At 39.7% G+C, this 14,931-nt stretch overlaps 1 protein-coding gene across 2 annotated transcripts in view; it reads right to left on the bottom strand.

Moving 5' to 3' along the window:
- Positions 1 to 14,548, bottom strand: part of TBC1D15 (TBC1 domain family member 15) — a 76,704-nt gene extending 62,156 nt beyond the window's left edge. For both annotated transcript variants that reach the window (XM_025284468.3, XM_006062147.4), the window contains exon 1: positions 14,406 to 14,548. In XM_025284468.3, the coding sequence (XP_025140253.1) occupies positions 14,406 to 14,435 (30 nt within the window). In that variant the 5' untranslated portion in view covers positions 14,436 to 14,548. The remainder of the gene's footprint in view (positions 1 to 14,405) is intronic.
- Positions 14,549 to 14,931: the final 383 nt, after the last annotated feature.

Below are 14,931 nucleotides of genomic sequence, written 5' to 3' on the forward strand. Positions count from 1 at the left end.
CTGGCAGATTAAATATTTTAGAAAAATAATGAACTTGAAGTTACAGCAATAACTATATAAAACAAAACACAAAAGGGGAGGGGGCTGAGAAAAAAAGTGAACAAAGCATCAATGAGCTGGAGGGAAATTTCAACTGATCTAGTGTATGTATTAACATAACTGATGTACCTGAAAGAGTTGACTGAGAAAAGAAACAAAAAAAACCTTTTTAGATAAAATAATTGCAAAAGTTTATTCAAATTTGACTAAGACTGTAAACCCATAGATATAAATACCAATGAACTCCAAAATGAAAGCAAGAATCAAAGAAAATCATTTAAAGGCACACTGTAATCAAACTACAGTGTATTAATCAAATTACAATGTATTATGAGCTTCCCTCATAGCTCAGTTGGTAAATCATCTGCCTGCAATGCAGGAGACCTGGGTTCGATTCCCGGGTCAGGAAGATCCTCTGGAGAAGGAAATGGCAATCCACTCCAGTATTCTTGCCTGGAGAATCCCATGGACAGAGGAGCCTGACAGGCTACAGTCCACGGGATCGCAACAGTTGGAAACGACTTAGTGACTAAACTACGACCAATCAAATTATGCAAAATCAGTAACATACAGAAAATCTTAGTGAGCCAGAGGGGGGAAAAAAATTAAGCATAATGATTATAGAAGATTCCTTTTAAGAAACAATGGAGATCGAAAACAATGGAGCAATGCTTTTTTTAAAATCACTTTATTGGGAGGGAGGAGGGTTCAGGATGGGGAACACGTGTATACCTGTGGCGGATTCACGTTGATATATGGCAAAACCAATACAATATTGTAAAGTTAAAAAATAAAATAAAAATAAATAAATAAAATCACTTTATTGAGGAATGATTGACATATAAGAAGCTATACATATTTAACACATACATCTTGGTAAGTTGTGTATAAGTATATACCCAGGAGACTATCACCATCAAGCCACAAACGTATCCATCACTTCCCAAAGTTTCCTCCTTCCTCCTTGGAGGAAGACCCAGTGCAACAAAGACCCAGCACAGCCATAACTAAATTAAAAAACAAAAACAAAAACAAAAAAAACAATCTAAAAGAGAGATAAAGACTTTTTCAGATATATAAAAGCTTAAAAACTTCATCACTAACAGACCTACATTACAAATGTTTGAATAAGTTTTTCAGGAAGAACAGATTAGAAGGAAATGTGGATCCATACAGAAATGATAGCCACCAAAAATGGTAACTATGTGAATAAATATATATATTTTTGTTAATCAAATCCCTTTGTTTAAAGCCTAAATAAAGAAATCAATACATGTGGGGGCTTCCCTAGGGACTCAGCTGGTCAAGAATCCTGCAATTTGGGAGACGTGGGTTTGATCCCTGGGTTGGGAAGATCCCGGGGAGAAGGGAAAGGCTACCCTCTCCAGTATTCTGGCCTGGAGAATTCCATGGACTGTATAGTCAGTCCATGGGGTCACAAGGAGTCGGACACGACTGAGCCACTTTCACTTCACTTTCATATACACGTGGACTTCCCTGACAGCCCAGTGGTTAAGAATTCGTCTGCCAATGCAGGGAACAGAGGTTTGATCCCTGGTCTGAGAGATTCCATAAACTGTGGGGCAACTAAGCCTGCGCACTGCAGCTACTGAGCCTGCGCTCTCGAGCCCACAGGCCACAGCCGCTGAAGCCCGCGCACCCCCGAGCCCGTGCTCTGCAACAAGAAACGCCACCGCCATGACAGGTCCAGGCATCTCTACTAGAGAACGTCCACGGTCAGCAACAGAGACCCAGCACGGCCGAAAACAAATACAATTTTTTAAAAAGAAATGAATATATGTTTTTGTTAAGTTTGCACTATATGCCATAGTAAAATAAGAAAAATAGCACAAAAGTTGGGAGAAGAGAAATGAAGGTATATCGTTCTAGGTTTTTATACCTTATGTGAAGAAGTATAACTCCTGAAGGTAAATGTCATAAGCTAAAGATGATACTACAGGCCTTAAAGCAACCACTAAAATAAGAGTTAACAGTTAATTGTCAACAAAGGAAATAAAACTTAGAATAATGAAAACTACTTGATTAGTCACAAAAAAGGCAAAAAAAGAAAATGGAACAAAGAAGAGATGGCACAATAAAAATTAGCAAGATGATAAGACTTAAATTTAACCATACCTCATTAAATACAAATTACCTAAAGGCTCCAACTAAAAAGAGTATCAGATTGAAAAGTAAGCCCAAATTCTACACTACCTGCAAGAAAAGCATTTTAAATATAAAGACACAAATAAGTTAAAAAGAAAAAGGTGAAAAGATATACTAACACTAGAAAAAAACTAGAATGGCTATATTAATATCAGACAAAAATAAAACTTCAGGGCAAAAGAAATATTACTGGTTAGAAAGATAATTTCCTAATCATAAAGTGGTCAATGGTTCAAGATGATCTAACAATCCTAAATGTTTATGCGCCTAATACGACTTTCAAAAAACATGAAGCATAAAGTGACAGGACTGCAAGAAGAAATAAACAAGTCCACAATTACTGTAAAACTGCAAACCCCTCTCAATAACTGATCAAATGATAGAAAGAAAATCAGTAATAATATAGACAACTTGATAACACCATCAACCAACTGGACCCTAATTTATGCTTACAAAAACATTCCATCCATCAATACTCATTTGAATACTTATTTGAACACGTATTCATTTGAATATTTGAAAGAATACTCATTCTTTCAAATATACACAAAACATTTGCCAAGACAGATCAAAAATTGAGCCATAAAAAAAAAAATTTGAGCCATAAAACAAATACCAATAAACATAAAAGAATTCAAGTACATTCTGTGACCACAATGTAATCAAATTATGAATCAGTAATAGGAATATCTTTGGCACATTCTCACATATCTGGAAATTAATAACATATTTCTAAATACCCAAGGATCAAGAAGAAATCAAAGGGGAATCAGAAAGTGTTTGAACAGAACCAAAATGCAAGCTTATCATACTAAAACCTGTGTGTGTCTGTACGATGCCAGTAAACCAGTGCTTAGTAGGAAACACACAGGGTTCCACGCCTTTATCAGAAAGGAAAAAAGGTCTCAAATTAATAACCTCAGCATCTACTTTAAGAAACTAGTAAAAGAAATGCCAATTAAACCCAAAGAAGACAGGAAGAAATAAAGATCAGAGTAGAAATCAATAAAATATAAAAAAGTTTAAATAAAATACAAAAAAGTTTAACCAGTTTTAAATAAAACTGGTTAAAACTCTAGCCAAACAGATGAGGAAAAAACAAACACCACAAACTACCAATATCAGGAATTAGAACTTTAACATCACTACAGATGTACACAAGTAAAAAAGATACTAAGAATATTTATGAAAAATTTATACTAATGAATTTGACAAATTAAAACAAATCTAAGAGACATAGCCACCAATACTCACCAGATGAAAAAGATAATCTGCCCTGAGTAGTACAGTATAAATTAAGAAAATTAAATTTATAGTTTTTTTAACAGTGCTCAAATAAATGGATACCTATGTACAAAAAAATAAAACTTCAACCCATACATCACACTACATACACAAATCAAACAGAACAAGACTTAGATGTAAAACTTTAAACTACAAAGCTTTAAGCAGAAAATTTATGTGGCCTTGGGTTCAACAACAACAAAAAATTTAGAAATGATGCCAAAAGCATAAAAGACTAGTAAATCATCAAATTGAAAACTTCTCTTCAAAAGACATTAAGCAAATGAAAAGTCACAGCTCAGGTGGAGAAAATACACGCACGCAAGTCATGTTGTATGTGCAATAAAGGACTTATATCCAGAACATAAAAATAACTCTCAAAATTCAGTAACAAAAAATTTTAAAATTAGAAAAAGGGCAAAAGGTTTAAACAGACACTTCACCAAAGAAAATATAGGGATGACATAAAATCACATGAAAAAAATGCTCAACATCATAAGTCGTCGTTGCTGTTTTTAGTTGCGAAGTCATTAGGGAACTGCGAACTGAAACCATCTATTAAAATGACTATAATTTTTAAAACTAACATGCCAAATGCTAACAAACATGTAGAGCAACTAGAACCTTTATACACCACCCGTGGGAATGTAAAATGGTCTGGAAAATAGTTTGCCAGCTTTTTTAAACCCTAAATATCCAATTTACATTGTGCCATGTGCTCAGCCTGAGTCTCTGTGACCATGTGGACTGTAGCCCACAAGGCTCCTCTGTCCATGGGATTCTCCAGGCAAGAACACTGGAGTGGGTCGCCATTTACTCCTCCAGGGAATCTTACTGACCCAAGGATCAAACTTGGGACTCCCGTGTCTCCTGCACTGCAGGTGGAGTCTTTGCCTGCTGAGCTATCCGGGAAGCCCGCAACTAACGTTATGATCCAGCCATTCTACACCTAGGTATTTGCCTGACAAAATACAAAGCATATAGTCATACAAGGACTCATACATCAATGTTCACAGGAACTTGATTTGTAAAGCCAGAAGTGAAAAAAAAAGTGTCCATCAATAGATCAATGAATAAACCCATATACCTATAGGACAGGATACTACTTGGCAATAAAAAGGAGGAATTACGAACTAATGATACATGCAACAACAGGAATGAACCTCAAAATAATTATGCTGAATAAAGAAAGGCCAAAACTAGAGTACATGCCATATAATTCCATTTATATAAAACTGCAGAAAATGCAAACTAATCTAGTCACAAAAAGCGCTCAGTGGTTGCCTGTGGACTGGATGATGGTAGTGACAGATTACAATACGTCAAGAGGAAACTTCTGAGTGGTAGATATGCCATTATTTTGATTTTACTGATGGGTCTATAGTGCATTAAAAGTTATCAAATTATACGCACTATGTGCTACTTACTGTTTGTCAATTAGAACCTCAATAAAGCTGTATAAAAAACAACTTACAGGAAAGTCTATTTTATACCGCAAAACCCTGTATAAAAGTGAACACATGGCAGAAGTATCCTACTGGAAAAAAAAAAAAAAGTTGATCCTGCTGCCAAAACACCGTATCTATTTTTCTTTGGGGATTAAGTGTCCACAGCGAACAGAAAGTATCAAGCACATTCAAAGACTTGCCACTTGGTGGTGATAAATCAATTATCTAAACTTAATTCAACAAACTTTTACTGGGCACTTATTATGTGCCAGACACCATGGAGAGCAGAAAAAATAAACAAGATAAAAGTTCCTTGCCTGTATGTACCTGGTAATTTTATAAAAAGGGTAAAATCTTGACACAAGCTAGAGCATTCTAACTGCTTCCCACCCTCTTGGGGGTGGGGGGAGGGGAGGAGAATGTGTAAAGGTACTAAAAAAGGAGAAAAGTTCTCTATTTGGAATAAAATGGTCTTAAATATTTGCTAAGATGCCTAACTAGGTAATTATATTTATAAAACTTCCAAAAAAAAAAAAAAAATACTATTCATTAAGACAAAGCAAACAAACAAAAAAAAAAAAACTTCCAATGACAGCCTGCGACAGAAACTGCAAATTTTTTTTTTCCTTTACCAAAGAAACCATGTCCCACACAACTCATTAAAAGTACTCTGGGAACCACAGCAAATTATTTAGAATAAACTTACTGACCTCTTAATTTAGCAGAAATTAGAATAAAGTTGCACAATACAATGGCAGATAATTTTTAATTTTGTTCCTTACTGGAATTGGATTTTTATCTGTATTATTATAATCTCTATTTTCAAAGACTAAAGATAAAACATTCAACTAATATTTGAAATTTAGGCTTTAGGGATAAAATCCTGCCCTAAATCTCTATCCAAAACTGGAAATCCAACACCTACTATACACAACATACATTCTGAGCTTTAGCAACTGTGAATTTTTAAGCTAAATTTAACAACAAAAAAGTTACAAAATTCAGTTTCTTTAACACTATTCAGCATATAAGTAATTTAAAGTTTTTATCAGAGATGTTATCTGCAGGAAATGCCAGAATAAGCCCAGAAACTCTAATGAGAAATATGTAAGCACCCACTGGATGTCTCCACTTGAACAATCCACAGACATCTTACACTCAGTATGTTTTATCCTAAATCTGCTCCTCTGATATTCCCAACTGTAAGACAACCCTCCACCCAGTACCTAAATGTCTCTTTCACCATCCCCATGCTACCTCCTAAAACCCCTCAAACCTTCCCCTGACACTGACCCTTCATCATTTTTAGCCTGGGTTACTAATATTCTGATCACTCCTCCCCAATCTAGTCACCTTCCAATAATCTGTGTAAACTGTATAGTATATAACAACTGACAAAAATGACCTTTATAAAATGTACGTCTCACCATACCACACCTGAGCTTAAAAATCTTCTGACTCCACGCTCCACCCTTTCCTTCTACAACTATGCAACACCTGTCACTCCGCAATACTTCGTGCCTTGGGCCCCTCTGAACTTCCCTGTTCCTCAAAGCCTTGTGCCTTTGCGTGTTATGTGCATTCTGTTCCTTCCACCTAGAACACCCTTTTATACCTTCTCTGTGCAAACAACTTCTACTAAGTCCTTCAAAAGGACACAAGTAGAGCCTATCCAAACACGTCCAATCTTCTGCATTCCACCTAACCTGATTTAAGTTTCTTTGCTCATTCACATTTACTTAGCACCAACTAGATTTGGAGATAAAAAGTGCTGGTGGAAAAACATACATCATAAAAAGTGTCTGACTAACTAGTAATGTCATGTAAGTCAACGATCATAGAAAAATGTGACAGAAGTGTACACAGGCTCTTGTATGAGATGTCAATTACAGCTATTTCTTCAATAGTTATATAGTGAATGCCTGCACTGTGCCAGGCACTGAGCAAGCTTCCGGGTAAAAAAAGTAAGACTCAGTCACTGCCTTCATAGCCATCTAATTGGGGGTTAGGACAAGGAAACAGATAAAAGCAACGTATGATTTAATAAATATGTAAACAGTTGCCAAAGCAGACCCTAAAGGAGATGGCTACCCACTCTAGTCTTCTCGCCTCGAGAATTCCATAGACAGAGCAGCCTGGCGGGCTACAGTACATGGGGTGGCAGAGAGTCGGTTGCACACGACTGAGCAACCAACACTTCCACCCTACACGAAAGGGGTCAGGCAGGATGAGAAATCAGAAAGACTTTAACTAGAGTGACATACAGCCCGAGACCTCAAGCATGGCAATGTTACCTCAAAGAGGGTGTATGTTCTTGGCAGAGGGTATGTGTTCTATGCAGAGAGTAATTTCATTAATGGCTGCAACCCGGATCGGCAAGCAGTGACTAACAGTTTCGACACAAGAGCAGGAACCAAGTCAGATGATGTGTGTCAGTCGCTCAGTCATGTCCAACTCTTTGCAACCCTATAGACTGTAGCTCACCAGGATCCTCTGTCCATGGAATTCTCCAGACAAGAATACTGGAGTGGGTTGCCACTGCCTTCTCCAGGAGATCTTCCCAACCCAGGGATCGAACCCAGGTCTGCCACAATGCGGGCAGATTGTTTACCATCTGGAAAGCCCCCAGTGACTACAATGTTTTTAAACCATGCTCAGGAATTTGGGAGTTTGGAGTTTACCCTGAAGACAATTATTTACCACTAAAAGTCATTAGAAAGTTCTAGCAGAGGAATGCCATGTCAGACCTGCCTTTTCAAAGCCAACACACCAGCTGCAGAGCCAAGAAAGAACAGCCGCAATAATCCACAGAGGAAGCAATTCATGGTGGCTTGAACCAAGGCAGCGGCAGTGGGATGAGCAAAGGCAGATGGCTTAGAATGCTAATTACAAGGTCAAAATGACAGGACTTCATGACTGATTAGATGTGGGAGGTGAAGGGAGAAGACTCGAGGACAAAACTGAGTGTATGTGGTTATTCACCGAGAGAGAGAATACAGAAGAAAGAATGTAAACGATGAGTTTTATTTGGGGCATGTTAGTCAGTCACGAAGGAGAAGGCAATGGCACCCCACTCCAGTACTCTTGCCTGCAAAATCCCATGGACAGAAGAGCCTGGTAGGCTGCAGTCCATGGGGTCGCTAAGAGTCGACATGACTGAGCGACTTCACTTTCACTTTTCACTTTCATGCACTGGAGAAGGAAATGGCAACCCACTCCAGTGTTCTTGCCTGGAGAATCCCAGGGACAGGGGAGCATGGTGGGCAGCCATCTATGGGGTCGCGGAGAGTCAGACACGACTGAAGCGACTTAGCAGCAGCAGCAGTCAGTAATGACTGTGTAACTCAAAGAAATGTAGAACACAGGTGGTTTTAAGAGTAACAAACCACACAACTTCTGAGAGTGAAGACAGAGAGACACTGAGGATGGTACAGCTCTCAGTAAAGGGCAGGCAGAACTACTAACGCTTCTTAAGCGCATCAGTGTGCCAAACCGTGTCAGACAGGAAGGCAGTACAGGAGGCATAACAAGGATTTAATGAAGGACTTCTCTTATGCCAATGACTACAGACACGCCACACACTGTGCAAGAAACCGTAAACAAATTTCAAAAGGATTTCCTTCCTTTCATTTAGTCTCAGCAACTAAAACCCATCAAAGCAAACAATATTTAAATTCTTTCCCCAAGTCATGTTTTTATTAAATCACAGATTGAAATGACTTCTTAAAATGGCAAACTACTGTGCTGTCTCAAGAATAAAGAACTCAACACACAGAAGGTACTCAAATGTTTGTTAAACAATGCCAGAAAAATAAGGAAGACATATTCATTGTATCCTAAACCAAGAAGACACTACCATTTAATAAGATCTAGTCTAAGAAAAGGACTTGCCTGTAGCTCAAACGGTAAAGAATCTGCCTGCAATGCAGGAGACCAGGGTTCGATCCCTGGGTTGGGATGTTCTCTGGAGAATGGAATGGCAATGCACTCCAGCATTCTTGCCTGGGGAATGCCATGGACAGAGAATCTTGGCAGGCTACAGTCTATGGGGTCACAAAGAGTCAGACATGACTGAGCGACTAACACACATACAGTCTAAGAAAATTCTCCAGGGAAACCTACCAGATAATAAGAATATCAATCTTTCTTAAGCACAGGATTTCACAGGACTATAAATGTATCTAAAAGGAACTGGAAAGGGCCAAATTTAAGCTACAAAATAAATTCTTCCTAAGAAAACCATTAAAAAAAAAAAACTCAGGAAAAAAAAATAACAGGTGATTTCCCAATTGTTTCAAGCTATTTTCAACAGAACCAAAATCTACCACAATCACAGTAAAAAACCACAGGCCTAGAGAGAAATGCAAATATACTAACACAGGACTTTTCAACTCCAAAACTAGAGCGCTTTCAGTGAACCCATCACTCTTCCTCTAATCCCCCTTCATTTTATTTTCCCTCTATTTTCTTGCTCTTTCCTCCTCAGTGAATACATACTCTGTGACAGCATCTATGCCAGATACAGGTGAAACATTCCAAACCTTGCCCTCATGAGGATGAGTCTAGTCTACAAGCCCCAAGAAAACAAACATCACTATTAACAGCACCAGTTCAAAAACCTGAAACTCACTGAATTTATTTAAACACAATAAGGGGTGGATTTTAGTGAATATTTTCCTTCTGAAAAACTGAAATCTGTAATTTCCAAGGTAAGAACTATCTGATGTATCCTGAATGCCTAGAATAGTGCCTGGAAAAAAGCAGGTGTTTAATAAATATTCTGTAAATGAATAAAAGAAAACTGCAACCCTCATAGGCACTGGGTATAAAGGCCAAAACCTACTTCTAACGATCTCTTTTCTCCTGCCTCCTTTGTGATAAGTCAACTTATTCCATTAATTATCCTAAAGCAGGACAGCTTTTGCAGGGAGTGGCCCTATTTCTCCCCTAAAAATTCACAACACAATCTACATGAGAAGATCTATCCTCATATAGAAGGATCTATATGAGGAGAAGAGTTAGCTGAACCTACTGTGGTAATCATCTCACAACACATATAAATCAAACCATCAGGCTGTGCACCTTAAGCTTATATAGTGATATGTCAATTCTTTACTTTCCTTTTGCCTTTTTTCCCCTCCAATTTATTTTACATAACTATAGTGCTTTAGTATTTTGGGGCAGCTTTAATCTCTGTAGAAAAAAGCAGCAAAAAACAAATATTCAACTATTTCCAAACAAATAATAACCTTACAACTTTAAGACAGTCTGAAAGATCTTCCTTAACAGCAGTTAATATTTATTAAGCACTTACCTGATACCAGGCACTACTCTAAATGCCTTGCAAATATTAACTCATTTAATCCTCTCCACAACCCCATGATGGAAAATAATCATTAGCTCCCATCCAACATTATTAGCTCCTATTAAATCATTAGCTCCCATTTCTCAAATGAGAAAACTGGTGCACAGAAAGTTCAGACATTTGCCCAAAGTAACACAGCTACACAGCAGTGGAGCCCAGTTCTGGACTCCAGCAGTCAGGCTCCGTCTCCTTCACCACTGCCCTACCATGATGGTTTCTCATTCATCACAACCACATGACTTTGGAGGGGGTTGGCCACACTATGCAGCAACCCAGTTCCCCAGCAGAGGAAGCACAAAGTTCTAACCATTCGACCCCTAGAGAACTCCCTGTGACTTCTAAAACAAGGTATTTTTCAAATTCTAAAAAAACACTGAGAATTAGAATTTAAAACTCAACATTCAAAAAACTTAGATCATGGCATCCAGTCCCATCACTTCATGGCAAATAGATGGGGAAACAGTGGCTGATTTTATTTTTCTGGGCTCCAAAATCACTGCAGATGGTGACTGCAGCCATGAAATTAAGACGCTTGCTCCTTGGAAGAAAAGTTATGATCAACCTAGATAGCATATTCAAAAGCAGAGACATTACTTTGCCAACAAAGGTCTGTGTAGTCAAAGCTATGATTTTTCCAGTGGTCATGTATGGATGTGAGAGTTGGACTTTGTGAAGGCTGAGTGCCAAAGAATTGATGCTTTGGAACTGTGGTGTTGGAGAAGACTCTTGAGAGTCCCTTGGACTGCAAGGAGATCCAACCAGTCCATCCTAAAGGAGATCAGTCCTGAATATTCATTGGAAGGACTGATGTTGAAGCTGAAACTCCAATACTCTGGCCACCTGATGCGAAGAACTGACTCATTTGAAAAGACCCTGATGTTGGGCAAGATTGAAGGCAGGAGAAGGGGACGACAGAGTATGAAATGGTTGGATGGCATCGTGGACTTGATGGACATGAGTTTGAGCAAGCCCCAAGAGTTGGTGATGGACAGGGAAGCCAGGCGTGCTGCAGTCCATGGGTCACAAAGAGTTGGACACAACTGAGCGAATGAACTGAAATTCAAAAATGAATTTCACACTCATACCAAAAACCATATTCTAAACCTTCAAAATTCTACCATACTTAACTACTGACTTGCAGGGAAATCAAGATGATGAATAACACCTACACAGGATCTACACACTATATACCAGGCTTTGTTCTAATACATTTCCTTATGAATCCTAAAAATCCCATGAAGTACATACTATTATCATCCCTGTATTACAGATAAGGAAACTGAAACAAAGAGACATGAAGTAATTTGACTGATGTCACTAGTAAGTGTGAAGTTAGTTTTTGAAACTGGCTTGGCTCTCCAGAGTCCATGCTCTTAGCTGTTATATTACACTGCTTCTCCATATGACAGAGATTAACTTCCTCACCGCATGACTTCCTAGAATCAAAGCTTCAAGCAAGTAGACTCAGTAGGAAAGTTGCTCTATATCCTAGATCTCAACTCCATGAGGTTCTAATCAATAGAACTGGGCTGTGACCCAGCATCCATAGTTTTAAAAGTACCACACGTGATTCCTAAGTCTCGGTTAACATTCACTGCCCTAGGTTTCTAATTAGACAGGTCTTAGCTGAACCTTGGAGAAGGCAATGGCACCCCACTCCAGTACTCTGGCCTGGAAAATCCCATGGACGGAGGAGCCTGGTAGGCTGCAGTCCATGGGGTCGCTAAGAGTCGGACACGACTGAGCGACTTCACTTTCACTTTTCACTTTCATGCATTGGAGAAGGAAATGGCAACCTACTCCAGTGTTTTTGCCTGGAGAATCCCAGGGACTGGGGAGCCTGGGGAGCTGCGGTCTATCGGGTCGCACAGAGTCGGACACGACTGAAGCTACTTAGCAGCAGCAGCAGCAGCTGAACCTTTGGGGTGGGGATGGGGAATAAATATATACAGAGACACACATATACACTCTCTTTCACAAATATAATGTGTGTGCTTTCTTTCCTCTCCCCCTTTTCCCAAAGAAACAAGACTGAGAAGTAGAAAAGCATAAGATAAAGCCAGAAAGTCAACACAGATTTTTAATGCCATGTTAACCAGCCTTGAGTATTATTTTAATGGTGACAATAACAAAATGAAGACTTTTCTGTTTGTTTTTTTAAAACAAGAGACAATCAGACTCATGCATTAGAAAATAACTCTAGTGGTTGTGTAGAGAGGAGACTTTGGGCAAAAAGACTGTAGAAAAGAAGAAAAATCTGCAGAGAACTCAAGACTAAATGTCTGAATGAAGAGGATGCAGCAAATTTACGAAATCTCTTTAAGGTAAAACTGGTAGGATCTGATTAGTCCTACCATCTTATTGATTAAATGCTGTTACAGAAATGGACATCTCCAAGTTTGTTTTACATGCAACCAAGTAAATGATGACGCCATTAACTAGATCTGAACTTGCTGAAGGAGGAATAAGCAAGTTTCACTGGTCACAACAGAATTATTTGAAAGATGGGCAGCCTTTGGCATGGAAAAAAAACAAATTTAGGTGCAGTGATGAGAATGGGTGTAAGTTTGCAACGTGTGAGAATAAATGCGGTTTCTAAATAAAGTAAGTAAAAGACGCAGTCAAATTATGAAACGTAGTGAGTGCCTAGAAGGAAAGGGTGAAAAAAGTCCTATTTCACAACTCCGCTTCATCATCGCAAAGGTTCTATCAAAATCAATCCACACCTGAAAGAGTGAAGTGTAGTTCAAATAGAAAGGATCCCTTCTTGGAAAGTCCTAGATTGGATCAGTCCAGATAGAAAATCTTACTATATGTAATGAGTCAACGAGAAGATCAGCACCCATCCTAAAGACAAAAACAGACAACCAAAGACCGAGAAAACTCGAAAACGATGACCAACCCATCATTTAAAATATCCAGTATGCAGAAGGACGTACTTTCTTAATGCTTGTATCATTTCATATAATCTTAACTCCAATGCAAGAAATAATGACTAGCACCACATGCATTCTGGAGATAAAGACTTTGAAGGACAGAGAAGTCATGCTTGCTCAATTTCGCAAGGTCACAATTCAGAGTAAAAGTAGTGTGTTATTCTGCCTAGTAGTTCATACACTAAAGCACAAACGCTGTCACGCAATTCAAAATGGTACGCAGAGGGCAGCGTAAAGAAAATGAGTGAAATCAAGGAACAGAGGTAGCTATCCGCGGAAAGGAAATAGTCCTTGGTATAAGATGAGTCATTACCCCACCCAACTGTTTACGAAATACTCCCGCAACTGTAAATGTTGCCAGTAGTATGCCACGGTAGTACTAACAGGCATTAAGACGTTCCCTTGGAACATGAATAGGCAGTATGCAATGAAATATCCTCCGCACCTAATCCTAACGAAAAACGAGGCGGTCAATGACCAACTCCGTAAAAAGGCAGCACAGAGTCTCCCAAGGGAACATAACAGCTTTGCGTCCGAAATAAATAGCATAACTAACGCCTTCCTAGACAAGCGTGGGATGTTGTAAATCTCCAGCTCCCTGAGAGGAAACATCCCTACTGCTCACCATCACCAATCAACTCGGCAATCTGGTAAAATGGATCCAATGCGCTCTTCTAAGTGCACAGCTGCAAAGCACCTGTTTTCAGCTCCTCCCGAAGAGGACAAAGATGCCTTACCAGAGTGAAGCAGAGGAAGGCAGAGGCGAGTCAGAGTGACGCCTCAAAGGAAGACAGAAAAATCCCTGGAGTCCGAAGAGTGACAGAAAGAACGACAGTCAGACAAAATCGAGCCAGAAAACGAACGGAATAGAGCAACCACCTGTCTCTTAGAAAAGGCAATACAGATAAAAGCCTCTCGCCCTGGGGCAGAGCGGACCAAACATGCCAAGGCCTAGCTAGTCTTGGAGTAAGAGCTGGGTCTCTTAATTCCCGGGCTGAGCCGGCATTCTCAAGAAAAACAGCTGACAACTAGGCATCTTCTCCTACATCCTCTACACGCTGTTCCCGATACAAAAGGCCCTCGCATCCCTCCCCAGCGGGCCTCCAAGCAGCAAAAGCAGCCCTACCCGGAGAAAAACTGGAGTGTCCCTCCAGGGCCGTTACCTACCTTCCCGCTCACAACACCCGCCGCCGCCATGTTTCCTGCGCGTGCCTGTGATGACGTAGCAGTGCCTCACGTGTCTCCCGGACTCACAACAACATCCGGCAAAACTAAACAGACATCCGGGCGGGAAAGGGGCGGGGAGAGGCGGGAAGGCGGAGGAGTGAAGGGGCGGGGGCTGGAGGAGCCGCCTGACGCATGCGCGCTGAGAAGGACTCGGAGGCTACTTGGGTGGAGTCTCTGGCTCAAGTACCAGTTTAATTTTCCTTGACGAGTATAGAAGTTGAAGTGGTCGTATTTTGGAGTTTGTCTGGGAGCGAGGCTGTGAGCTGTTCGCAGGCCTCTTCAGCTTGGTATGATGGAAAGAACACCATACTGGGACCCAACAAACCTGTGGCTTTGTGGCCATAGGCAAGTCACTTCCACCTTCAGCCTCAAAGTCTCATTTGTAAAATTGAAATAGGGCTGTAGTGAAGTTAACAGAATCCAGCCCTTTATCCGAGGCGCACACACAGAGACTTTTCGCCTTCGT

This window comes from Bubalus bubalis, chromosome 4, assembly GCF_019923935.1.
Source record: "Bubalus bubalis isolate 160015118507 breed Murrah chromosome 4, NDDB_SH_1, whole genome shotgun sequence".
Lineage (NCBI taxonomy): Eukaryota > Metazoa > Chordata > Mammalia > Artiodactyla > Bovidae > Bubalus > Bubalus bubalis.